The sequence below is a fragment of the Thermobia domestica genome, chromosome 8 (assembly GCF_964235325.1).
Source record: "Thermobia domestica chromosome 8, izTheDome1.hap1.1, whole genome shotgun sequence".
Lineage (NCBI taxonomy): Eukaryota > Metazoa > Arthropoda > Insecta > Zygentoma > Lepismatidae > Thermobia > Thermobia domestica.
Genome location: NC_137461.1, coordinates 271,304,428 through 271,330,646, shown reverse-complemented (window position 1 = coordinate 271,330,646; position 26,219 = coordinate 271,304,428). Strand labels below are relative to the sequence as shown.

The following is a 26,219-nucleotide window of genomic DNA, read 5'->3' as shown; positions in this document are numbered from 1 at the left end:
AGATGCAGGATAGAGGTCAGGGTAATTATGCACGTAATCAGACACAATATGCATCTGTTCGTAATGTAGATATACAGCCTGAAAATGATACTAATGTTCGTAATTTCAATACTAGAATGAGTGGCTATAATGGTACCGGAAATCAAACGCAACCCAATTATAGAAATGGAACTAGGAATTTCAGAAATAACAATAGGAATTTCGGTAGGAATAATAATAATTATCGCCGATTCTCACAAAATCAATTTACAGATGGCAGGAACTTCGTAAATAGGAACCAAAATATGGTATCATCTTATGAAAGACAAGCACGTACACAAGACTGTGCTATACAATGTTCCTTAAATGAACCCTTCGGACGTATAACTTGAACTGACAAAAAGGCGTCCGATGGATTTGTATTAAATTGACCTTTGCTTACGTCTATGGTTGATATGTTCTTCAGTTGATTTATTATTATAATGTACGTTAAAAACATATGTAATTATGAAATATTTTGATTATGGGTAAAACTCATTATTTACGGAATATTGACGAAGTTAATTTATGGCAGTTAACTGAAAATATTATTGATTTGTTCCTTATAGTTTTGTTGCAATTTCCTTTTATAGCACTAATTGAAGAAATGATAATTTGTGTTTCATGTCTTTTGCAAAGTTTTCTCATAATTACTTATTTGAATATTATGAATATTTAAAAATTAAAGATCGTAATTTTAATGTAAACTTATGAAAGTAATGACAGATATATCAAATAGATGCACCTTATTATATGGAAAGAGTATGAATAATGAATATCGAATCTCTTGATTTTTCAAAGTTTATTAATATGTTAAATGACAACCATCAATGCGTTTATATGTTCCAACTTTGTTGAATTCTGATCCTATCAATATTTAATATTATGAAGATCTTTGTAAATAGTGTTGTTTGTATATGAAGGAATAGTTAATTTTGTACCCTATAAGGAAACTACTAGTTAGGTTTAATTCTTGAATAGCCTTAATTATGATAATTGTAATTCGTCGTTGTTAATGTCGAGATATATTGACAAAAATATAAAAATATGTTATGCTACAATATATTATATGAAAGGAAAAGTAGAATATGTGTGTTAAAGTTGATATTAAATATATGAGAGCTATTCAAAAGATAAATGTTTCATGATATATAACCCAGGGTTCTTTCCTTCATAGTAAAACTATTCTGGAAGTCCCGTTCGAGGCGACACACAGTGGTTCAATTGCCGCATCTAGCTGGACAAAATGTAAAAAAGAGAGTTCTGAAAAATAGTGAGAAAACGATCGGAATTCCTGGGGCAAGGTCCCAAGTGGTGGGAAAAGACCAGTAAGGTGCCCAATTACACATAGGGAAGTACGTCGGGTCCGACGAACAAGATGAATCCTATGCAATGTAGAATCAGCTGATCGACAGTTTCGGTGCTACACCTTACGTCTGCAGCATATAACACAGACAGCTGTTGGTCAATGCCAGGAATATAGTGTGACAACTACAGACGAAGGTATGAAGTGCATGTGACATGAATGAGGAGTGCCGTGGGTTTATGGGTGAGCTATGGCGTGATGGGAAACATTAGCGAATAAGAACGTACACTGTACTTAGGAATAGGTATAATGAATTGACGCGTATAAACAATTCTCCACCAGTCTCCAGCTTCTAATGACTATAGATGTGTAGAGTAATGATTGTAGTGTGTGCATAATAACTATGACGTGCATATGTTTGCATAATTGTTGCTTCTTGTACTTTCAAAAGTGGAAGGTACGCTGACACAACGAGTCTTCTTCGACGCCTGGAGAAGTGAACCCAATAGCTGCAAGAGAACCAATAGTGTTTACACCTGTGTAATAGACAAATTAAGGTTACAAAACTGTGATGAGGATGTAGCAGAGTGCGTCAGAAAGGTTACAGATAGTTTTTGTATACATGTCAAAGAGAAATGGCAAAAATGTCATCGTGCAATGAATAACTTTGTAACCAAATATGGTAGGTTGCTCGACAGTACAGTGGAGTTTCCTGCAAACGTATGGAATGCAGGGGCATTACGACGACCAGGATCATTTAATATAGGTGTGACACCGATCTAGACAAAACTACAGCACTACCACCTGACACAACATTTTAATTCGGGTTGTCAAGTCTGCACTCCTGGATAAGATGCTTTGAGTGTCTGTTGCACATTGCATATAGATTGAACATCAAAACCTGGCAAGTGAGAAAGAGGGATCAACCAAATGTTGATCAACGAAAGAAAATACTTCAGAAACCAGGCTACGGAACAAGCAATGAGGTAATACTACCCGCAAGTTTTTCTTGAATCCATCATTATCAGTGTCCATTACTATCATCAATGAAGAGTTGATTAAACGATTTGCAGTTCTCTTACGTACCATTGCTAGTGATTATGCAATTAACTGTGACGCATTTGGTGTGTATTCTCTACAAACTGCACGATTATATGTGGATTTGTATAACTGGTATTACATACCGGCATCTGGGCATATATTATTGATACATGGTAAGGACATCGTCGAATCTGCGCTGGTTCCTATTGGACAGCTTTCAGAAGAGGCACAAGAAGCTCAGAATAAAGATTGTCGAAGGTTCCGCGACGGGAAGTGCCAGGAAGAGTTCTCGTCACAACAACATAGAAGATTTAATGCACATGTTGTTAATCACGTCGCGTCGGATCCCTGCATAACAAGTCTTAGCAAATTCACACTCAAACACAGTGAACATCTTCCCGAAGAAATACGTTTATTGTTACAAGATCCTCCCGTTTGTCAAACATACATTTCAGCTGATCATACTACTGAGCACAACAATAGTTCTTCCAGTGAGGATATGTGACTGCTTACCGCTTCTTGTCGCTCTGTGCATGGTTTTGTACGTGCTCAGCTGTGTTTTCTTTGGTTATGAATTTTGTCCAGCTAGATGTGGCAATTGAACCACTGTGCGACATCTACAACGATAACGTTGTATGTATCATTGGCAATCTGTGCCTGTTTACAGAAAGGGATCAGAGGCGAATTATGTGAGCAATACAATGTATAATGAAAAAGAAAGACATATAGAGATTTTGAGATTATTATTTTGTAATCGGCAACAAAAATATGAGTTGTTGTTACTATAGCAACGATATAAATAATTGTACATGTACGTAGACATCTTAACGAATAGATAAGTGTGTATGAAGATCTATATATATTTTATTATATGTGCAGAAAAGTTAATTATATATACTTATCATGGTCAAATATTAAAAGCCAATTAAGAAAGTGATAAAACGCGTTGAGTTATTTAGAAGATTAACTTTATAATACGAACCAGACCCTTATAGTGGCACCTATCCTCTGTCCAGTGTGTGCTAAATCAACATTAAAATCCAAAATGATAGTAATTTCCTTCACTTTAATACTCTTATTTTCCTTAAATTAATTTGTTTGCGTCAAGTTAATGTAAAGTCTTTCTTCAGTAGCACATAACAGCAAACTCTTGCATAGTGGCGCTGTCTTCGTTCGTCATCACCCTTCGTTCGTGCCTGAATCGGTTTAAAAGTTACGTCACTTTTGAACTTTCTACCTCAACTCGTAAACTTGGCATACACAAGATGCACCGTACTGCACTTTCATCTTGCGATGAAGTTCAATTGGATTAACACATCCACTACTTAAAAAGCGCATCACAGATTGCCGCTTTTAACGCGATGCATATCGGCAATGAGGTGTCCACTGACGCTGCTTTGTTGTTTAACGATCCTTCCTGATACTGTCACCTACCAGTAGTTCTTTCAACAACAATGATACCTTCTGTCAACTTACAGACTAATCCTAGAACTTTTAAGAAATTATCACACTTCTAAGATCTTTATCTTTCTTGTATATTAGGGTCACGACATAAGGAGTCACTTTCTGTTAGTTTCTTGACATTATTAACCTGTGAACAATGACCTGAACATCATGTGTACTCATATTCATTGAAAGATAATAATTATATCATATTGTAGTATGTTTCAGATTACTACTACAGAAAAAGAAAAATCAGTGAATGTATTCATAATAAAATTAGTTTCTCTAACGTCAATGTTCTGTCTATTACTATTATCTATTACCATCCGCAGGTGATTTCCGTTTTTGTTCTGTTTTCAGTCAAAACTGCAACCTATTATTTGATGGGATATTTCTCGGATACTTGCCATCATTCATACTCCTGATATGTATATTAGTAAAACTAACTAACTCTATGGACTATGGAACCCAGAGTTTCAATGCCGCGTTCACAAAAGTTCTCCAGTGACTTCTATCCTTAGTCAACTGGATCCAGTTTCTACTTTGTATTTCTATTTCTGCAAGATCCATAATATTGCCCTCCCATCTGCGCCTAGGTCTTCCTAATGGTCGTTTTCCGATTGGTCTTCTAGTCAAGACTTTGAAAGCGTTTCTACTTTCTTCCATCCTAGCTACATGACATGCCCACCTAAAACTCCTAGACTTGATGACCCTAACAATGTTGGGTAAACCGTATAAATTATGTAGTTCCTCGTTGTGAAGTTTCCGCTATTCCCCATTCCCGTTCCTCTTGGGTCCGAATATTCACCTCAGGATCTTGTTCTCAAATACTTTCAATCTATGTTCTTCCCTCAAAGTAAGCGACCATGCTTCGCAACCACACAACGATTATTCTTTTATATATTTTAAGCTTCAAATTCCTCGACAGAATTCGCGACGACAAGAGATTTTGAGCTGAATAATAACACGAATTTGTATATTAGTAAGATAATTATTAGTAGAGACCGGGTGTTAGGAAAAATGCATTTCTTAATGTTCAAGATATGATGATAAAAATGAACCGACTAAAGTTCGCTTGGAGGGCTTTTACTTCAACTTTGACATTTATTTTGCCTATTTTGCTCTACTGAAGCGCTCAAAAATATAAGACTACCCTAATAAAAACATGTTTTTCGACTATTACAGTCACATTTGTTGTTTTATTGAAAAAATAATTATGTATTCTAAAAGAACAAGTCATTTTATATAAGGATACATTGTTCTGAATTGGTATACTGTCAATTCACCGCTACAGTATACTGTCAATATTAATAATTAAATGTTCTTTAGATTCTCTTGAAAATCAGAACTTCACTGGGATAAATAAGCAGACCTCTCTTACTTCAATATACGTTATTAGTTTAAAGAAATTTCAGAATTACACAATTATGTTCAGGTTAAGTTCAAGTTTCACCCCGATAAATGGAAAGAATGTCACCGCGGGGAATGTGAAAGAATTATTGCAGCTAATAAGAATTTAGACCAAGGCCGCCCATTGATTTCATGGATATTCTGACAAATTTTCCATGCATCACGTATAGCAGGCAGTTCGAAAAAAATATAAATAAATTAATAAAACTTACGGTAATTTTCTTCACGAGCCTTCCCCCCTCCTTAAATAGGTGTCCATGCTATGAAAATTGCTCAGAGAGAGAGAGAAAGAAAAAAAAGTACCACACGATATTAATCTACAGGTTCATATGAAGGGTAAGGGGAAAAAAGAAGGAATGTCACAAAACTGCAATTTCGAGAAAACAGCGTTTTAATATTGAAAACCGCGTAAAAAGAATAGGGTTATGAAATCTTTCGCCCCTTTTTACACGGACATTTCTACATCTACGCATGCATGGCATATACACTCAAATAGCACCAACAGATAGGACAAAGCACCCGGAAAAGCACATACATGAACATTCCTTGTTTTTTCCCCCTTACCCTTCATATATGCTTTAAATATATTCGATTATCAAAGACAATTTACCAATTGACAACTTTTTCTAGGGGGTGTAAAAGGGAGATGAATAAATTCTCCATGTTATTATTATTTTTTTTTTCTGGACCTATCATCTCATCGTTTAGGTACTTGGAATTGGAATACAAACTTGAAATTCGGTATGCTTGTACGCTTTTTATAAGATTATTTAACAAAATCACTTTAAAAAATCCGCTTTAGAGTGGTCTTATGGGGAAATGAAAAATCTTTCCCATGATACTTATATAGGACATCTACATTCCAAAATATTTAGGCACTTCCAGCAGAATTATAATGATGAAATTTGGCATGATTGTAGCCTTATAGGACTAACCCACAGTAAAATTGACAAAACTGAATATTTTTAGTTTTTAAGGAATCTAATGGAAAGATACAAAATCTTATCTTTTAGATAGTTGAAATACGGAAACTTGAAATTCAGTAGAAGGTGCGAGGCCGTAGGCCGTGCAAACGCAGGGGTCCGGCAGCAGAGACCCAAGCTAGCCAAAGGCTAGTTTCTAAATAGATTACAGTGCCTACTTTATTGTCTATTTTGAAAATATAACTGCCCATTCCCCATGCTTATAGCTCCTAAACATCCAGTCTGTAATTATTAGTCTCAATTCTAATCGAACTTACCTTCTACAAGCTTTGTCAAACAGTCTAACAAAAAGTGATGACGGTCAATTGGCTTATGCACCCTTCTCCACTGTGGATAATGGATTTCCATCTCGAATCCGCCACCTCGAGACTAAAAAATATAAAGAAAAATTTTCACATTTTCTTATATAAATAACGTAGATTATTATTAAATATCATTCCTATACTTTCCAAAGACTTTACTGAAAGAATTACTTGTCTTTAATGCAGTAATAACTACGGTCCAGATTTACAAGGTGTGCTCATAACGAAACCGAACTTTTACAAAACTAGCTAACTACATTAAAAATGTTACCGTAGTATTACAACACTGGAAAGATTTTTGTCTAACCTCCCTATTAGTGTGTGTTTAAACCGGTTTGATGTAGTTTGTATAAGCCTGCTTCAAATGCATGTAGTGTGAAGTCGACGTATGAAACACGCGTATCAAAACAGAACAACAACATTCTACCATAAAGTTCTGTTACAATTTGGATAAATCTTTTACCGATTGCATATGATGAGGACACTCTATGGTGATGCAGTATTATCAAGAAAGAAAAGTGTATCAATGGCACAACTGTTCGAAATGTGGACGCGAAAATGTTGAGGATGATAAAAAGGTCAGAACTTCCTTAAACGTCAAAGAATGACGAACATTTCTTTCACTGGTGAAAGCTGATAGACATAACCACGCAGTAACTGTCAACCTGCTTCAGATAAACAAAGAAAGATCTAGGTAAAATTTTCGGGTTCCTTCGCGGCGAACTTGCTATCTTAATCTGCTAGCTTACGAGACACCTAGGTTATCAGTTGTCAAGCGCTCCTTGTTTTACAGACTAGCGCAATACTGTTTCAACAGATCTTAACATTTTTATTTCTGAACGAAACTTCAAAACTCAATTGAAAAGAATATTATATATTGAGAGGTGAACTTTCTTTTTTGCATTTGTTTTGTTAATTATTTTTATTCTCTTTTTTGTTTGTTTTTTCTTTCTGATGTTATCTTTTTTATCAGCCAATTGGCCTTATGCTGTATGAAACTTAGTGAATAAATAAGTAAATAGGCAAAAAAAGAACTTGAAAATGAAAGACGTGTACGCTTCTTTCGCAGAATGCCTCTCATTCTCGACAGAACAGCAACAAGTCTATAGGAAAGGGTACTGTGAGGATTTGGTGGCTACTGCAATACAAGACAACTTCCTAAAGTGCCTCGTAGCAGGCGATGACACCTGGTGTTCAACAGTTTTGTACGACGATTTCACATTACATGCATTTGTTGCACACTTACCCAGATACAAATTGCATAAAACCGGTTTAAACAAGCACTAATGGGAAGCTTAGAAAAAGGTTTTTCCCGTGTTGTCATACTATGATAACACTAAGGGAGTTGACTGTTTTTGTAAAAGTTCGGTTACCATATGAGCATACACCAACAAATCTGAAAATATACATGCAACTACAGCAATATAAATAAAATATGCGCTTAACAAACAGCTCATTCATTTCAGATTCATCGTTTATTCTTACACTATACTCATACATTTCAGATTCTCATTGTGTGTAGAACGAATTCTCACAGTATACTATTAGGAATTTTTCAAACTATTCTGTTAGCTTCCTCGTGGCTAAGCGATTAGCGTACGCGCCTTTAACGTAGGAGACCCGGGTTCGATTCCCGGCAGGAGCTTGTGTTCGGATTCCACGTTAAGCTGTAGGTTTACGTCTCATATAGTCTCGCTGCCGAAAGGAAAGCTAGAAATAAAACAATCAAGCTTTTCTGCTGTCAAACTTTGTCTATTGTCTGTTCAAACAAGCTTATAAACCAAAAATGATCTTTCGACATCAACTAACATGATTATAGACAAACTTTGTACAAAGGTTAAATAAGTTCGGAACTTTCATCCGGTAACGATTTTCTCATGTTCTGGTTGATTCTTGGCTTTGAGTTAAGAATCTTATCCAACTTTTCTTTAGCCTTTTGCGCAGACTCGTCTGGAGCACGGACTTATTTCTCAAAACTTGTAACACTAGTATGCAGCTTTTAAATATCAAACATTTTACAGTAGCATATATATATCATGAATTCATGGCAAATTAAAGGTATCAGCATTAGTATTTAGAAATGCCTTTTACTATTATTCTACAGTTTCTGCTTCACGATATTTTACAACTTAAAAAGAAATACAAGACGAGTTGTTTTGAGAAATAGGCTTCAGAACTTGAAGGAAAAAGTTGTTTAATGAAGAGATTCGAGTGATTCGTAGGATATACGTTGAGTTAACTGTTTCAACAACTGTCGAAAAACACACATGAATGAAACTACTATTATGCTTAAATAAATAAATAATAAAAAAGCAAGTGTATGCCCTTTACTCGGAAGATAAGAAAATACTTTTTAATGGACGTCTAACACATTACGAAACTGCCAACTGAAGATGTTAAGAATATTAAAATGATGCATAACTTCAAATATATTTCCATATGCCCATAAGCAATTTTAAAAAATCCAGTCCTTATATTTAGTGTCTCTATTGTACTTTAAGAGAACTGAAATTTCCGGCACCTTTGTTCTACGCACATCTTAAGAACTTCCGAAATTGTAACTCACGTTATTAATCTGAGTTTGTTATTTTTTGACAATTATAGATGGACCCAAACTAATACGAACAGTGTATTAGATTTCGCACTGAAACCATCATCGCAATTTGAGAACACGAAGATTTTACGATTAATATAATTAGATACACAAATACGCATTATAAAGCTATACTTTAGCTAATCAACATATTTCAATTCGCTGCGGGTAACCTGAGGACAACTCCCAGTGGAGTAATGTGATAAACTCTGAACACAGAAAATTGGTATTATTTAACTTGGACCTGCTTTCTCAAATCTTCAATGATTGCCCACAGAAAGTGTTACGAGACAGCATATGAAATAACATTGAATCGCTGGTAATAAACCCAGAGAAAGTGCAAACAATATTGAAGTAATTGTACAATTTTTCCCACAGGAAAGTAAAGAAGTGTTTAGGTATTATTTTTATACAAATATGACAATAAATTATAACGAACAATGTATATATCAATAAATAATACGGTTAAATCTGAGTTCCTTCGTAGCTAAGCGGTTAGCGTACGCGCTTTTGGCGTAGGAGAGCCGGGTTTGACTCCCGGCGGGAGCTCATGTGATTCGGATTCCACGTTAATTCCGTCTCACATCGCCTCGCTGCTGAAAGGGACGTTAAACTCAAAATCAACTCAACTCATTATGGTTAAATCTGTAAGTGAAAATTGCACGCTATTCTAAATCTTACTATATGTTCAAAGTGCTTACATATTTGAATTCTGAATCTTACGAAATAACAAGTTTTTATTTTTTGGTTAAGAATACTGAATAAAAACACTCACTTAACTGCTCATCAGTTTAAGTGCCCGATCCTTCCCGTTCAGATTGTTAGAATTTCTTCTGATACTCTCTCAAGTAAATATAGTTAAAAGTTTACTTGTTGAAGGAATTTCACACATACAACATAAAGCAATCAATGCATGTATAATTGAAGTCACCAGTAAAAATGTGTGTACCAAGTATGTTCTTTTGTCAATAATTTTGGAACTAACCGAGGAAATGGAAAATATAAAAAGCGTCCTATCTACGGAAAGAACGCTAAATTAAAACTGGTTGATTCGTTCGGAAGTTGGTACACAAAAGAACGTGTAGACAGTTTGGGAGTTACCGACAAAACAAATATGAAGACTCATTTAGAAGTTATAAAACAATACAACATGTAGACTAATTTGGAAGTTATACGGGAAAATAATATATATATTCGTTTGAAGTTGTAAGATTAATGAACATTTGAAGTAGTAAGACTAATGAACATGTAGACTCGTTCAGAAGTTACAAGATAAAACTATATTTAGATTCGTTAAGATGTTTATAAGGAAAAGAAAACAATATTTAGATTCGTTAAGATTATTATAAGAAATAATAATAATAATAAAAAAACAATATTTACATTCGTTAAATGTTAATAAAGAAAAAAAACAATACTTACATGTTAGATTCGTTAAGATGTTTATAAGGGGAAATTAAAACAATATTTTGATTCGTTAAGATGTTTAAATGAAATGAAATGAAATTTTAGAGTTTTACGTCCGACGGTTATGCCGGCTAGGCTAAAGGAGACGGTGATTATGAGAAATGAATTAAATGGTGGAATGAAGAAAGTGGGAGGAAACGGGAGAACCCCGAGGAAACCCACACACACAGTGTTCGTCAACCACAAAGTTCATTTGGAGGGAGCAGGATTTGAGCCCGGGACGCCATGCACCAGATGTGAACGCTCTACCACTGAGCCACCGCGGCCCCTTAAGATGTTTATAAGGGGAAACTAAAACAATATTTAGATTCGTTGAGATGTTTATAAGGGGAAATTAAAACAATATTTAGATTCGTTAAGATGTTTATAAGGGGAAATTAAAACAATATTTAGGTTCGTTGAGATGTTTATAAGAGGAAATTAAAACAATATTTAGATTAGTTGAGATGTTAATATTCTTTCTTTCTCTTATCTTTACATGATAATAAAAAAGAACTTTAGATATAAGGGGAAATTAAAACAATATTTAGATTCGTTAAGAGGTTTATAAGGAAAAAAAAAAACATTTAGATTCGTTAAGAGTTTTATGAGAAAAAACACAATATTTAGATTCGCTAAGATGTTTATAAGAAGAAAAAAAAAAAGATACTTAGATTCGTTTAGATGTTGTAAGACAAAACAACACGTAAACTTATAATTACATTGGCGCGTGGGGGATATTCAAAATTATCAAAAAATTGGCTACTTACCAATGACGACTCCGTTGAAAAATTTAAAGATTTTGACGTTTCGGAACTCTCAGCTGGTTCTTTCCTCAGTGGCAAGTAAAAAGGATTAAAACGGAAAGGAGATAAAAGGAGTGAAACCAGGAATACATACCACTATATAAAAGTAAGTACAAAAAAGATCCTGAGTTGAACAGAGCAGAGTGAAAAAAAGAATGAACTGAATAAAAAGAACGCGGTGTCTATGTTAGGACACTATTGCCAGATCCAAAGTATGCATCAAAGGTAGGTACGATCAATGTTGCCAGTATCAAGGTTCAATGCAGGTTTGTATTTATGAATAAAGAACGATTCTTTATTTTTTAAATTTTTTTAAAAATTTTGCTGAACCTATTACCTTAACCTGTTTTATGTTATGTGAGTGTTGTTTTAGATGAAGCGCTAAACCCGACATGCCTTCTTCTTGTGACTTTTTTGATTGTAGTCGACAATTGATTCTTCACCACTTTTAAATGACATTGAAAAAGATATGATAAAAATACATGCACCTATTCTTCCCATTATTTATGGTGTTTCGAAGGTGCACAAGCCTGACATCCCCCTTCGCCCGATCATATCAGGTTTCAATCATCCAGCTTATTTACTATCAAAATGGTTATATGAAAAACTCAGCAGTTACAATAGTGGTTTTAAATATGTTGTAAACAACAGTCTAGACGTAAAACAACAATTATCATCATTTGTAAATACCAATGCCATTTTACTTGCCTCCATAGACGTTGTTGATATGTATTCGTCCATACCGCTGGAACTTACTATCAATAGTATTCGATCCTGGTTATTACAAAATGGCGCTTCTACCTATGAAACTAATTTTTTATTACAATTACCTGAGGGTTGTTTAACAACTAGTATATTCCAATTTGAAGATCATTACTTTTCTCAGAATGATGGCTTAGCCATGGGTAACACATTATCCCCAATATTGTCAAATATTGTTTTAAATAAGATTGAAACGTCTATTTTACGGAAGGACACATTTAAATACGTTAGATATTACCGTTATGCTGATGATATTTTACTAATTGTTCGTGACGAAAATACACTTACACAAATATTTGAACAATTCAACAATCAGCATCCTAGCTGAAGTTCACCCTTGAACGTGAATCTGATAACGGCCTTCCATTTCTAGACCTATTGATTATTCGATTACATAATAAACTTATTACAAAAATATACCGAAAACCCAATGCAGGAACTACTTACATACATCAACAGTCAGCTCATCCGCCAATGTACAAGGCCAATATTTGGAAGAACTTCTTTCGTACAGCATTATTAATTTGTAACCGTCAAAAAGATCTCAATGAAGAAATACAGTTTTTATATAAACTAGGACAAGAAAGCGGTTATAAGCTGTGTATTTTTCAAAAATGGTTTAATCAAACACGTAGATCGCTACAAGTCCCCAAAACGGTAACTTCCAAAGGAGCAAAAACTTGGATTGGAATTCCTTATTTTCCACAACTTTCAACAAAAAGTCCACGTATTCTTGCAAAGCATAACATATCTACTTCAAGTATTCCCCCCAAAAGTTTACAAAAACATATCACTAGATTTAAAAGCTATTTTGTCGATCCATTAAATAAGGCAGGTATTTACCGCGTCCATTGCGAATGTGATTCCTCATACATTGGCCAAACTAAACGTATTATTAACACGCGTGTGAAGGAATATGTTAGACAATCAAAAAAGTCACAAGAAGAAGGCATGTCGGGTTTAGCGCTTCATCTAAAATAACATTCACATAATATAAAACAGGTTAAGGTAATACAGTAGGTTCAGCAAAATTAAAAAAAAAAAAAAAAAAAAAAAAAAAAATCGTTCTTTATTCATAAATACAAACCTGCATTGAACCTTGATACTGGCAACATTGATCGAACTTGGGTACCTACCTTTGATGCATACTTTGGATCTGACAATAGTGTCCTAACATAGACACCGCGTTCTTTTTATTCAGTTCATTCTTTTTTTCACTCTGCTCTGTTCAACTCAGGATCTTTTTTGTACTTACTTTTATATAGTGGTAGGTATTCCTGGTTTTACTCCTTTTATCTCCTTTCCGTTTTAATCCTTTTTACCTTGCCACTGAGGAAAGAACCAGCTGAGAGTTTCGAAACGTCAAAATCTTTAAATTTTTTAACGGAGGAGTCATTGGTAAGTAGCCAATTTTTTTGTTAACATGTAAACTTGTTCGGTAGTCATAGACGGAAGAGCATCCAGACTCGTTCGAAAGCTTAGATGAAAGACCATGTAGACTGTTCGGGTTATAAACAAAGTAACACGTAGATTCGTTCGGTACTTTTTTTAGTTTAACAACCCACGATTTTGCGCCGAGGCTACGGAAGATGGTGAATAATAATGAATGAAATGGTGGAATGAAGAAAGTGATAAGAAACGAAAGAATCCAGGAAAACCCCCACACACGGTGTTCGAACACCGCAAAGCATACTTGGAGAGAGCTGGAATCGAACGACGAACCCCATGAACCTCGTTCGGTAGTTAAAAAAAGGAACAAACAGACTCGTTCGGTAATTATAGACAAAAAAATATCTAGATTCGTTCATAGTCATACAACAAAGAACACGTGTACTTTTGTTCGGTAGTTACACAAAATACATGTAGACTCGTTTGGTAGTTTTAGACAACACGCAGACTCAATCGGAAGTTATAGACGAAAGAAGATGTAGAGCATAGTTGAAAGATACACAAAAATAACTTCACAATTTTTCATGATTAACTTTGAGAAGAATAGCTGGGCATTTAAACGGAGACGCGACACCTCCACCCATTTCGGATGATATAAAGGCTGGGTGGCAATTAAGATTATAACAAGTGTTGCCTCCTTGTTAAACACAAGTTGTCGCCACTGGATGGAATGATTTGCAGACGCTGAATTGCCAAAAAGGCACAACACAGTGATTATATCAGAATGTGAATTTTCAAGTTTCAGGTGGATGCTGTAAAACTTGGGACAAGGATTATCTCCGGAAGAGAATAACTACTGTAGTGGTTATTTTGGGTTCTCATACGTTGAAGAGAAATTCAGAGACAAATTATTCATTCCAATGTGTAACTCCCCAACGTTACATTATTCCCTAAAGGGCATCGACTTAAATCTTTAAAATACTAGAATCCAGATTAAATAAATACACATCTACTCCAATCAGGTAACAAAAATTACAATAATCTTGCATGCTTACATTTCCAGATAGAGAAATACAAATATTTGAACAAACTTCTAGGCTTATTGATAGCAAATAATATTCTTCTAAATATTCGCACCATACTTTACATTCACACTGTCGGCTACTTGATTACACTTTCATTATAGGCTACAATAAGAAAAAGCATTTCACCGTTGAAGTTTTGTCAGAAGTTATATCAAGTTCTAATTGTTACTATAGAAATAAACAAATAAATAGATTGTTAAAGAGAATAATATAAAAGCACCAATACAAAAACGAACAATTAATAGTATTAACACCCAGAATTTGATAAAAATCAAAAATATAAATAAATAAAAATAGAGGCAAACTGAGACTTTATTGTACTCACTGAATTTTCGGAGATAAAATCCAGGACCAGCGGCTAAAAGTGGGATAAAGTTCGTATTACTTAAAAACCGACGAGAACTTTCGAACGGAAAAAGAAGGAACAAAAAGGTGAATTACAAAGGATAAATAACAAAGGATTCCAAAGATATCCGAGTCAGCAACCATATTGTAAAAAGTGAAGTCCAGTCATCTAAGATGGGGAGGATACGTTGCTTACATACGAAACACGTGCGAGATGTAAATAACTTTTAAAGCTGAAAAGCCTTTCGACAGTGGGGTAGACAAAAAGGGAGGATGTCTTAATACAGTGACATCGAAAATGGATTCTGCTTAATATGCTCTATTTATGAGTTGCATATTATGACGCTTTTAAAATATTATATCATAAAAAAGTAGGTGCAAAAAGTTACTTCCGAGAAACTCTATATTTAAACTTATATAAGATTTCAGTAAATTTGCTACAGATGGTCCTCCACTTACGCAAACACATCGTTCCAGGGCCCTTCGCGTAAGTCGAAATTTACGTCAATTTCGCAACAGTAGCATATCTCAGCGTGTTTCGTACAGTTTAGACGAGTGCAGTGTTGACAAATTAATAGTGCATGCCTCATTCAGTGGAAAGCTCTCAGAAGAGAATTTAGAAATTTAATAGTTCTTGTTACTTCAGATGTTAAGTACCGTTTGCAAATTCTACTTGTATCGGAAATATCTTACATGAGTATGGATTTGCACCTGTATATTTTTATTTATTTTTCTCATTAGCTCTTTCTCATTTGCACGTATATCAAAATTTACCATCGGCGGTTGCGAGTAGAAAACATTTAAAAAATCAAGGCCAATGTTTCTAGTTTAAAAATAAAATTATTATGGAAGTCATGCTTACGCGAGTTGTTAACGCGCGCCACTGCGTGCATGGTTCCTGGTTCTATTCCGGGAGGGATCACTAAAATTTTTCGGTGATGTCCCAGAATCAAGAGGAATTCGAGAAGTTACTTGAAACAAGAGGTAACATGTTCAGACCAGAAAACCACAAATAACGACCTCTGCAAGTTGATGCGCTGACCACACATCATCTAGTTGAACGTGTGCCATTTGATCGGCCTCAGATCACCATGAACTGTAGCGAATAGGCGTGTAGTTTAGTATTTATTTATTTATTGTTAGTCAAAGGCTCACTAATTTTTAGACTACTTGAATAAACCTACATACAAATGTTTATAAATACGATTATTTTAGTTTCTTTTGTTCCGTGGGCTATAACAATATGCGTACGCCACATATATCGATTACACGGAATTACAATCGAATGTCAGATACAAATTAACAACTTCAATACAACAAACTACTTAGGAAATTAACAAAATTTAATATGTTATTTAAAATTTTTAGAAATGTTATTGTTTAAATAAGGATTTTAAAGCTACTAGCAAATTGCTGTACCCTAATTTTATTTTCTTTATTCGTAAGACACATATTTGGTAAATTTTCCTGACTACTTATAAGATTCCCTGACTTTCCATGACAAAAAGTTATTTTCCTGACTTTCTAGATCTGTAGAAACCCTACTGTTACGGCAGCTCGAACGATCCTTCTGTCGAGGCACTTCCATGCCCTCTGACCAGTTACATGCCATCACTCACGCGAGCCACAACTGTGTGGAACTACTATGCAACCTCTCGGAATCCCATTATACAGCCACCAGAAAATTACTTAATTGAACAACAGGAATTCGCTGGTGTCGTCCTTACAGATTGAGATCTACACACTACTATATTCGTTGAAATACCCTACGACCTCCACATTACGTACTCAACAAACGTTACAATCAGACTTCCTTTTACGTACACACATATATACAGGGTGCCTCAAAAGTCTCCTGACAGAATAACTGTTATTATCAGAGTTACAAGAAAATGTAAGAGGGGAAACCGTCTCCAAATGTAATGTTTTCAATCTAAAGTGAAGGATTTTTTTAAAATTGAACGAGCCGTTTGGCTGTACACTCTTTATGCGCCCAATGTTAAATGAAAATATGGGGTCGCGGTGGCTCAGTGGTAGAGCGTTCACCTCTGGTGCATGGGGTCCTTGGTTCGATCCCAGCTCGCGTCAAGTGAACTTCATGGTGGACGAACACCGTGTACGTGGGTTTCCTCGGGGTTCTCCCGTTTCCCCCCACTTTCTTCATTCCATCATTTCATTCATTTCTTATTATCGCCGTCTCCTTTTGCCTAGCCGACATAATCGTGGGACGTAAAACTGAAAGATTTCATTTAAATGAAAATGTAACGCTGCCATTTACCTGGGGTTGGGGGAGAGGACGGGGAGGGAGGTGATAAATTTTGTAAGAGTATGTTGAATGGGGGGATATGTTGGAAATGGGGGCTGGCCATCGACACGTTAGCGTAAAAGACAGTAACTTCATTCATTTTTGTTGTGGGTCCATGTAAATGGCAACGTTGCATTTTAATTTATCATTGGGCGCATAAAGAGAATACAGCCCAAACGGCTAGTCTGATTTAAAAGAATTCTTTCACTTTAGATTGAAAACATCACATTTGGAGACGGTTTCCTCTCTTATATTTTGTTGTAACTCTGATATTAACAGTTACGCTACGTCAGGGAACTTTTGAGACATTCTGTATATATATACCAACAAACTTTAAGAGGTGATTCCTCATATCAAAATAAGAGAAAAAGTTCATATGGACGTATGGCGAAAAGTGCATAGTTTCAGAGCTAGGGATGTCCAAAATCGCGAAAAAGCCAAATTTCAAGAGGCCCTACTTTGAATGCGAGAGACTGTGGATGGTGGTCCTTATCAGCAAAAAGGAAGTCACGCGTACGCAATCCGAAATTGCATATTTCATTAATGTTTAATGGGTGTACACCTTATTCCCTGCAGGGTGAAATTCCCAGACATACCATCAACCGAATTCTGAGATATGCTATGACTTTATGATTGGTCCAAAGTAGGCAAACGATAAGCCTTGATAGCAATGAACACGGAATCCTTTGGCGCGATGTCGGAAGTGTTAAGGATTGTCAGCAGCATAGTTTCTCGTACTCGGGGAAACGCATGGTGTGATGTTTTCCTTCACGCTTATAAGTGAAGAAATCGTGAAATATACCGTGACGAAATACATATCATCACACGTTATTCCGAACACAAAGAAACATGGAGCTGCCGGTTCCTAACAATTCCGACTTCCCTCCGAAGCACTGGGTGTCCACTGTTGTCAAGTTTTACCTCCTGCTTACTTTGGGCCCTTCTTGAAATCAGGGTATATCTGAAAACACTATTGAAAACATATCTGAGAATTACACCCTGTAGGGAATACCCTCTACACTTATTGACAATTGATGAAATATGCACTTTTGGATTGTGTATGCGTAGCTTCCTTTACGCTGATAAAAGCCATCATTCACAGTTTCTGGAACTCGAAACAGGGCCTATTGAAATTTAGCTTTTTCGCGATTTTGGACAGCCCTAGCTCTGAAACTATGCACTTTTCGCCATAGGTCCATATGAACATTTTGTATCTCGTTTCCTCACTCATTCAACTAAACATCAATGATAATCTCTCTCTTATAACTGTTGCTACCAGGTAGTGGTAAGTATCACAGTCATCTTCTTTAAACGATCGAATATCAATTACATTATGCTATATGCTGTCTTCTTCTATCTACTAAATGTGATCAATTTGATTATACAGGATGTATCAAAAGTCCTGTGCTATACGCTAATTCCGTTATAAGTAAAGATACGAGAAAATGGAAGGGAAAAGTTGTTGGAAATAGGTGGTTTTCAATTTAAAATAGTGGAATTTCCCCAGCCGTTTGGGCTTTATCTTGGTAAGGCGCCCTATGTTAAATAAAAGGCAAACAGAAGAAGTTGTCAATTCAGCAGACTGTTCCCTTGGGCCCTAATCACAGTTGGAAAACCGATTCAAGATGTTTTAGGTTCCCTCACACACGTTTCCCGTATCATACCAACGTTCCGTTCGAACAGTCTGTTGAACTGGAAGCATTGCTTCTTCATTTAACATAAGGCGCCTTACGAGTATGAAACTGACACAGCTGTGGCGACTGGACAAATTCCACTATTTTAGATTGAATAAAACACCTATTTCTAACAACCTTTCTCTCTTTCCATTTTTTCGTATCTTAACTGATAACGAAGTTGGCCTATGGTCTCGGACTTTAGATACACTCGGTATGTTTTCCATCTGGTCAGATCCAGGTTTATTTATGGATGTCACGATGTGGGAATTTTGTATCTTTTACGATAAGGTCTTTAGATGTTGCAAAATTCATGAGTCGCACGCCATTATCATTACTTTCTTTATTCCGACTTTCGTTTCTATAATTGGTTCGCAAATATCCTCTCGTCTTACCTTACATTGAAATTCTCTAATACAATTTTCATATAGTATCGCGGGAGTTCGTCAAATACATGTTTTACTTCTTCGTAAAAAACTGTTCTTTATATCGTTATTTTTATCTTCTGTTGGGACATGTACATTTCTCCAAAATATAATTGCTCTCCCGCATTTTTCTAAGTCCCTTAAAATTGTCGATTTTGGCAACATCGCATTCGACGTAATAGAAGTCATAGAAAGAATTAACGAGATTTCCGAACACAGCTCACAGCTGTCTGAAATACTCATCTTCTCTTTTGTTACTTAATGTAATGATACTTTTAGAATAAATAGTAACTTGGTAAATCCAGAAAAGTTGGTTGTAGATAAGTACGCTTTTCGACCACAGAACTCATTAAAGAAGTTGTTAAGATGTACATTATATATCCATACAACTGGAGGAAAGCTTCGTAGTTGTTTCAACAGCCATGCATGCTTAATTGTTTCTTTTTGCGGGGATTCAATACTTTTGAACCTGGTTCGAATCCCATTGACAAGGAGACTTACGGAAGTGTCACTCACCGATCTGAATGAAACTTTGCACACTTGTAGAACATCGAAAAATCGACACATACTCGGCACCAATTTTTTTTTGTTTCGGCAATGTGAAGATTTAAGGGTAGAAACCACTCTTTGAATGTTAGGGGTGGTCTCCAAGCGTAGACAGAAAACAATAATTTAATATAGAAGAAACCATACTGCCAGGGAGGTTTTAGGACAGCTGGTTCAGAATATGACGTCAAAATTACAAAATTCAAAATGGCGGATACAACATAGTGATTACAATTATAAAATGTCTTCTGGTTTGAAATTCTCTGCAGTTAGCCAAGAACAATTAAAGTTACGAGAAGGTTGCAGATCGATTTGAAACCCCTTTCTATTGATTCGAAACCCTTTTATTTTAACGGAATGCTTGATTAAAGTGAATCTCTGCACTTCTTCCTATTCAGGGTGCTTATGTATAGTGAGTCACCTCGCCTCTCACTATGTCAGAACTTCACATATCCTCTGTTGTTATAATTATGAATTTATTGAGGAAATGCTTCAGAGTAACGATATTTCTTAAAAAAGTGTGTGATGCATAAACATTGTTTACACCAAGCTCACCTTATTACAGCAATAACTGTCACAAATCGCAAAATGCAGCACAATGTTCTTTCAAATAACTGTTTTTGTATCACGCATATCTTATAAGATTTGCAAATCTGGGGGAAGAAAACCGATAATGAATCAGTGATTTGGATCTAAATTATATTATTGTGGAGATGCAAATTTATGTTATAGTTGTAGAGGACAATATCAGTAAAATGTCTCATGAAGTTTTTCCAGGGTCTAAAGACGAACATATCAAGACGCAGAATCCTAGCAGTTGTTAGTGCAGAATGGTTTCTATTTTGAGGCACTCTTTTGTTCGTAAAATAGGTTGAAAAGTTGATGAATTGTGACTACTCCACGATCTAATAACTAAATGGACTTTACATTAGATATTGGGAGAAAAACCTCTTGAAACTATACTCTACTCTCACAAGATGTGATGTTAATTTTCCCGAATTTGATGCTTTCACAAGAACATTTTCAGATTAAAAAAGAGTGTTTTAGACTATAGGGTCAAATGTTCCATTCTTTCCTGCAAAATAATTAACAACGGTGACAACACAACCATTTTCAGAAATTAAAGGCTGTACGGTGTACTTGTGAGTTATAGATTTATTGCCTGTGCCACACTTTCTACTGTTTGTGCCCCTGTAAACATGAGAAGTGCAGAGACTCACTTTAATCAAGCAACACATTAAAATAAGTACAGAAAGGGATTTCAAATTGGTCTGCAACCTTCTAACGGTAATCTCTGCCAACTGTAATTATTCTTGGCTAACTGCAGAGAATTTCAAACCAGAAGACATTTTGTAATTGTAATCATTATATTCGATCCGCCATTTTGAATTTTGTAATTTTGACATTATATTCTGAATCAGCTGTCCTAACCCCGCTCTGGCAGTGTGATTTCTTCTATATTAAATGATTGTTTTCTGTTTATGCTTGGAGACCACCCCTAACGTTCAAAGGGTGGTTTCCACCCCTAAATCTTCACTATTGCCGAAACAAAAAAGTATGTTTCGATTATTTTTCGATGTTCTACAAGTGTGCAAAGTTTCATTCAAATCGGTGAGTGACACTTCCGTAAGTCTCCTTGTGAGTGATTTTATTTATTTATTGTAGCTTTTCAATTTTTCTTGCCGTACAGTTTATACTATATGTATTACATTGGGGTGATTGACAACTTTCTAATATATACAAAATAAGAAGTCGTACAGGCGTAAAAAATTTTCTATATATATATATATATATATATATATATATATATATATATATATATATATCTCCCGATGTGATTCCTCCTTAATGCAAATCACTTCTTACGTCGATCCATAAGATTTTCGTAAACCTGAAAATAAATCCGGAGTTCTATCACTATCAGCCCTGATACCTCCTTTACCACAACTAGAACGTAGTTCATACTATTATTATTAATATTGGTATTGAAATACACTGTAAAACCACTTTCAGTTGTATTGATAACGAGGAAACTCCTTAAAATCCTCCTTGTTTTACAATTTGGGTTAAAAAGCGTGGATTTTCCTTAATTGAACAAAGTTTTCTGGATTTGCCAAGTACTAGTTTGCTCTGAAAATAACATTGCATTCACTAATGGAACAGCACCTGAATATTTCAAACAGCAAACAACAAGGTGTGTTGGCAAAATTTCACCACTATTTTCTTCTCATGACTTTCTCTCCTATTACTTTGTGTGCGTAATTGACAAGTTCACAATTTTAAGGGACTTAGAAAAATTCAGACAGAACATTTAGGACAATAATATTGCACTATTAACCCTTAATACTTATAAAAGGAAGTCTATCATTAAGAAACTCAACACGTTCAATTGCTGATATTAGATTGTGAATAAAAAATACTGTTCCTAGATGGTATTTTTATTTCCACCCCTCCTAAAGTCAAACAAACAAACAAACAAACAAAAAAAAAAAAAAAAAAAAAAAAAAAAAAAAAAAAAAAAAAGATAAATTAATCTATCAAATATATTCCTCTGAACGTTCAAACTGAAAATTAAATGGTTTACCAGTATCAATTATACGTGTAGTGCTTCTTACCTTTGCAGTTTGTGCTAAAGTCTGCGTCCGAGTGTCAATAATATAGCCACGCTTTCCTGGTCCCAGCACAGAGTTAATTAAACGTTCATCTTCCTTACATCGTTTAGAATTTGGTCCAGTAAGTGGTTGGCTGCTTCGCATTAGCACACTCTACGAAGTGTAAAATTATTATTAGCAACGAATACACAACAAGACAATAGCCCCACTACATTAACATAACATTTTTGCACGGGATTTAATTTAAAAACGAATTAATGCTGATTGTATTTTCTTCTTCTACTACTACTACTACTACTACTACTAATAATAATAATAATAATAATAATAACAAACAAGAAGAAGAAGAAGAAGAAGTGAGGTTCGTTTCACTGTGTAAAACTACGATAACTTCCAAACTTGGAGAAGTACATCTATAACTACGGGCTCCAACAGAGGAATAAGATCAAAGATAGAACGTGTTCCTTTGACGCTGAATCCATATCAGAAAGTCATTATTCACTATCTCTTACTATTTTTGTTCTACGGTGATAATTATTGAAACCACAAGTCCTAATTCATGTTTATCACTTCTGGTTGCAATAGAAGAGTAAAATCAAGGTGAAACATATTCTTGTGGCACTGAATCTGTATAAAAAGAACTGCTTATTGGTATTTATTTCCGTTTCATCCATTATGCGTGCCGCAACACAAAACATATTCTGTGTCAAGAAAAAAACTTTTAAATATCTCTTGTTGATTTTGCTCTATGGAAATAAGTATTGCAACTGGAACTACTAATTAATTTCGGGCACTTCCGATTTCGATAAGTGTACTGTGGTTGATTATGACATGATTTCTTGAGACGTTGAATCGACTGAAAAAAATACTACTCGCTATCTATTACTGTTTTATTTCTATGGCAATCAACGCTGAAACAGGAAACGGATGAATAAAGGCTTAAACGGACGAGATGGAACTTATTCTTGGGATGTTGAATCGATTGATAAAAAAAAAAAATTAAAAAAAATAATAAAAAAAACTTTTCGATTGTTTTTGCTCTATGAATATCAATATCGAAAAACAAAATAATAATAAATTTTAACAACTTTCGGTTTTGATAGATCGTTGTAGGTGGTAACGATACGTTATCTGGACACGCTGAGTGGATTGCAAAAAACAAGTTATCGCTATCTATTTTGTTCTATGACGTTCAACGCTGAAATCGGAAATGGTTGATTCATGGCATTTATAGTTTGAATAGAGTGTTAGCTGAGGAGATCAAATTTATCCTTGGAACGTTGAATCGACTGAAGAAGAAAAAAGCTTCTCAAAGTATCTTACAGCTTTTGCTCTATGGAAATCAATATTGAAACCGGAACTAATAGTACATTTCAAACACTTCGGGTTTAGGTAGAGTATTGCGGATGATGATGATACTTTCTCTTGAGACCTTCAATCGAGTGAGAAAAAAAAAAAAAAAAAAAAGCTTGGCGCTATCTATTACCATTTTTGTTCTATGGCGATCGACGTGAAACCACAAGCGGTTGATTTCTACCACTTTCAGTTTGAACAAACAGTTAACGGAGGAGATGGAACCTATTCTTCAGACACTACTCTGATATCTGTTGACAGACGGACATACACAGGTGTTCTATAAGACTTCCGAAACTTACACATAACATAGTTTGGAAGTCTAATAGTAACAATATTCACATGAAATACATAGACACACAAATTCCGATTGAATCGAATGATAGAAGCTCTCTTATGCTCATTTTTAAATAAAATTTGGAAAGAAATGTACCATATAATTGAAAGTTCACAGTCACAGTCAAAGTTCACAGTGAAAGCTCAGTATTAAAAATTTAAAAACTGCTTCTCACATTCTTTTAATTATGAAAAGTACGTGAATGCATAGAATATAATGAATATTAATAATGGTAAAAGAATTTTATAATGCATTAGGTATAAAAGTGTTTTATTAAAATAAATTTCTAGTGTACCACTATTGCAGGAGGTATTGTTCCATCAATAAACAGTTAAGTAAATTACATATTTTGTATGACCACCAAAGTTAGTTTTCTTTGTTTATATGAAATTAAACATTCCTTTCCACTGAAGCTATATGAGATGTACACATATGATTTCATCCACATCCGAAACATATACACTTCCACCGAAGAGCGTACCATTTGGCCACAAGAAAGCTCATTGTTACCACTTTGTATTATACTTTGAACTAATGATGGGCTGTGTGGTTCTTTCTCTAGAATTGGTTCCTTTTAGCCCATTCTAAATAAAGATTCGTTCCACCTCCGAATCGAATCTTTTGGTTCCCATAAGTTGTGATTCCGACTTCTTTGATTTTTACCATTTGATTCGATCCTTTCTCTGAATCGAATCCATTGCTTCCAATGAATGGAATGAGTCGTCCTTTTAGTCAAACTAGTCAAGCCACGTTTTCTCAACCGAGAAGTTACTGCAAAGCTATACTTGGTTCGGAGGGTAGAAGCGTACAAGGAGAAACTGCTGTCTTTCGAGACATGTGAAGAAGGCTCCATTTTTCTTCATTTCTAGTTCTTGCTTGTTATATACAGAGGGACACAAAAACGAAAGAGTTTCTAGATAAGCGAAGTAGGTTCATTATTTGTTTTTCTGTCGTGCATTGTCCCTGTTCTGAAGCACTGCTTTTATCTGATTCCATCCAGATCAATCCATCGACTGGGTCCTAAAACGACTACAGTTTACTCAAAATTCATTCACTGAGTTTGTTAACCATAAAACAAGACCATTTAAGTATTTTTAAACATATTTAATTGGCCTTTTTAACTTCATATTATTGACGAATATATCAAACATACATCAATGTAAATACTACATCTATAATAATAATGTATCCATTTAAAATTATTCTTCTTTTTCTTTTTCGTTCTTTCACATGGCATGACACATTCCGCCTTTTGTTGCCAACCAAACTACTAGTTACCGTTGTATAATGGCTTCCGAACTAAGGGAATTATATAAATTGTTATTCTTGACACAATTTATATAAAGAATCCTGTACCATACATAAGTTTTTGAATAGCCTATATAGCTTTAAGTTAGTTACAGTCTTGCTCTAACATTTATTTCACCTTATATATGTTCGGTTAAACAATGAAACATTGCAGTTATTCATTATACAATTATTTTGAATGGAATAAGTATATGAACGCATTTATGTACAATATATGCTTAAGCTATATTCCGAATGTTCAATAAACAAATATACTTTATTTATTGATTATATTATTTTCTTTCATTATTCATATTTTTCATTTATTAATGTTATATTATTTATTTCAATATCAATTATTATTATTATTATTATTATTATTATTATTATTATTATTATTATTATTATTATTATTATTATTATTATTATTAATTCTATACTTCATGGAATATTAACATGTAGCAAATATATGCCATAATATTTTCATATAACGTAACCAATGGAGTTATGTCGGCAGAAGGGTTCGAGCAAGTAAGATGACATATGTAAATATATATAATTGTTAGCAAGCGGTCACAGAACAAGGTAATTCAGTACTTATTCGTTACAAATAATGAGCCAAAAAATAAAATGTTGGCTAAGAAACAAATTTAAAGTACATATGTGGACGCTAAAGTAAAATCACAGAATTAGAAAGTTCCTTTCCTGAAAATGATAACTGATGTAAAAATAGATTACAATAATGAAACAAG

At 34.7% G+C, this 26,219-nt stretch overlaps 1 protein-coding gene across 8 annotated transcripts in view; it reads right to left on the bottom strand.

Moving 5' to 3' along the window:
- The window catches only part of LOC145693628 (myotubularin-related protein 9), a 148,552-nt gene that overhangs the window by 40,216 nt on the left and 82,117 nt on the right, over window positions 1-26,219 (bottom strand). For all 8 annotated transcript variants that reach the window (XM_081769801.1, XM_081769806.1, XM_081769809.1 and 5 more), the window contains exons 6-7: window positions 22,494-22,643; window positions 6,459-6,570 (exon numbers count right to left, since the gene is read on the bottom strand). In XM_081769801.1, the coding sequence (XP_081625927.1) occupies window positions 6,459-6,570; window positions 22,494-22,643 (262 nt within the window). The remainder of the gene's footprint in view (window positions 1-6,458; window positions 6,571-22,493; window positions 22,644-26,219) is intronic.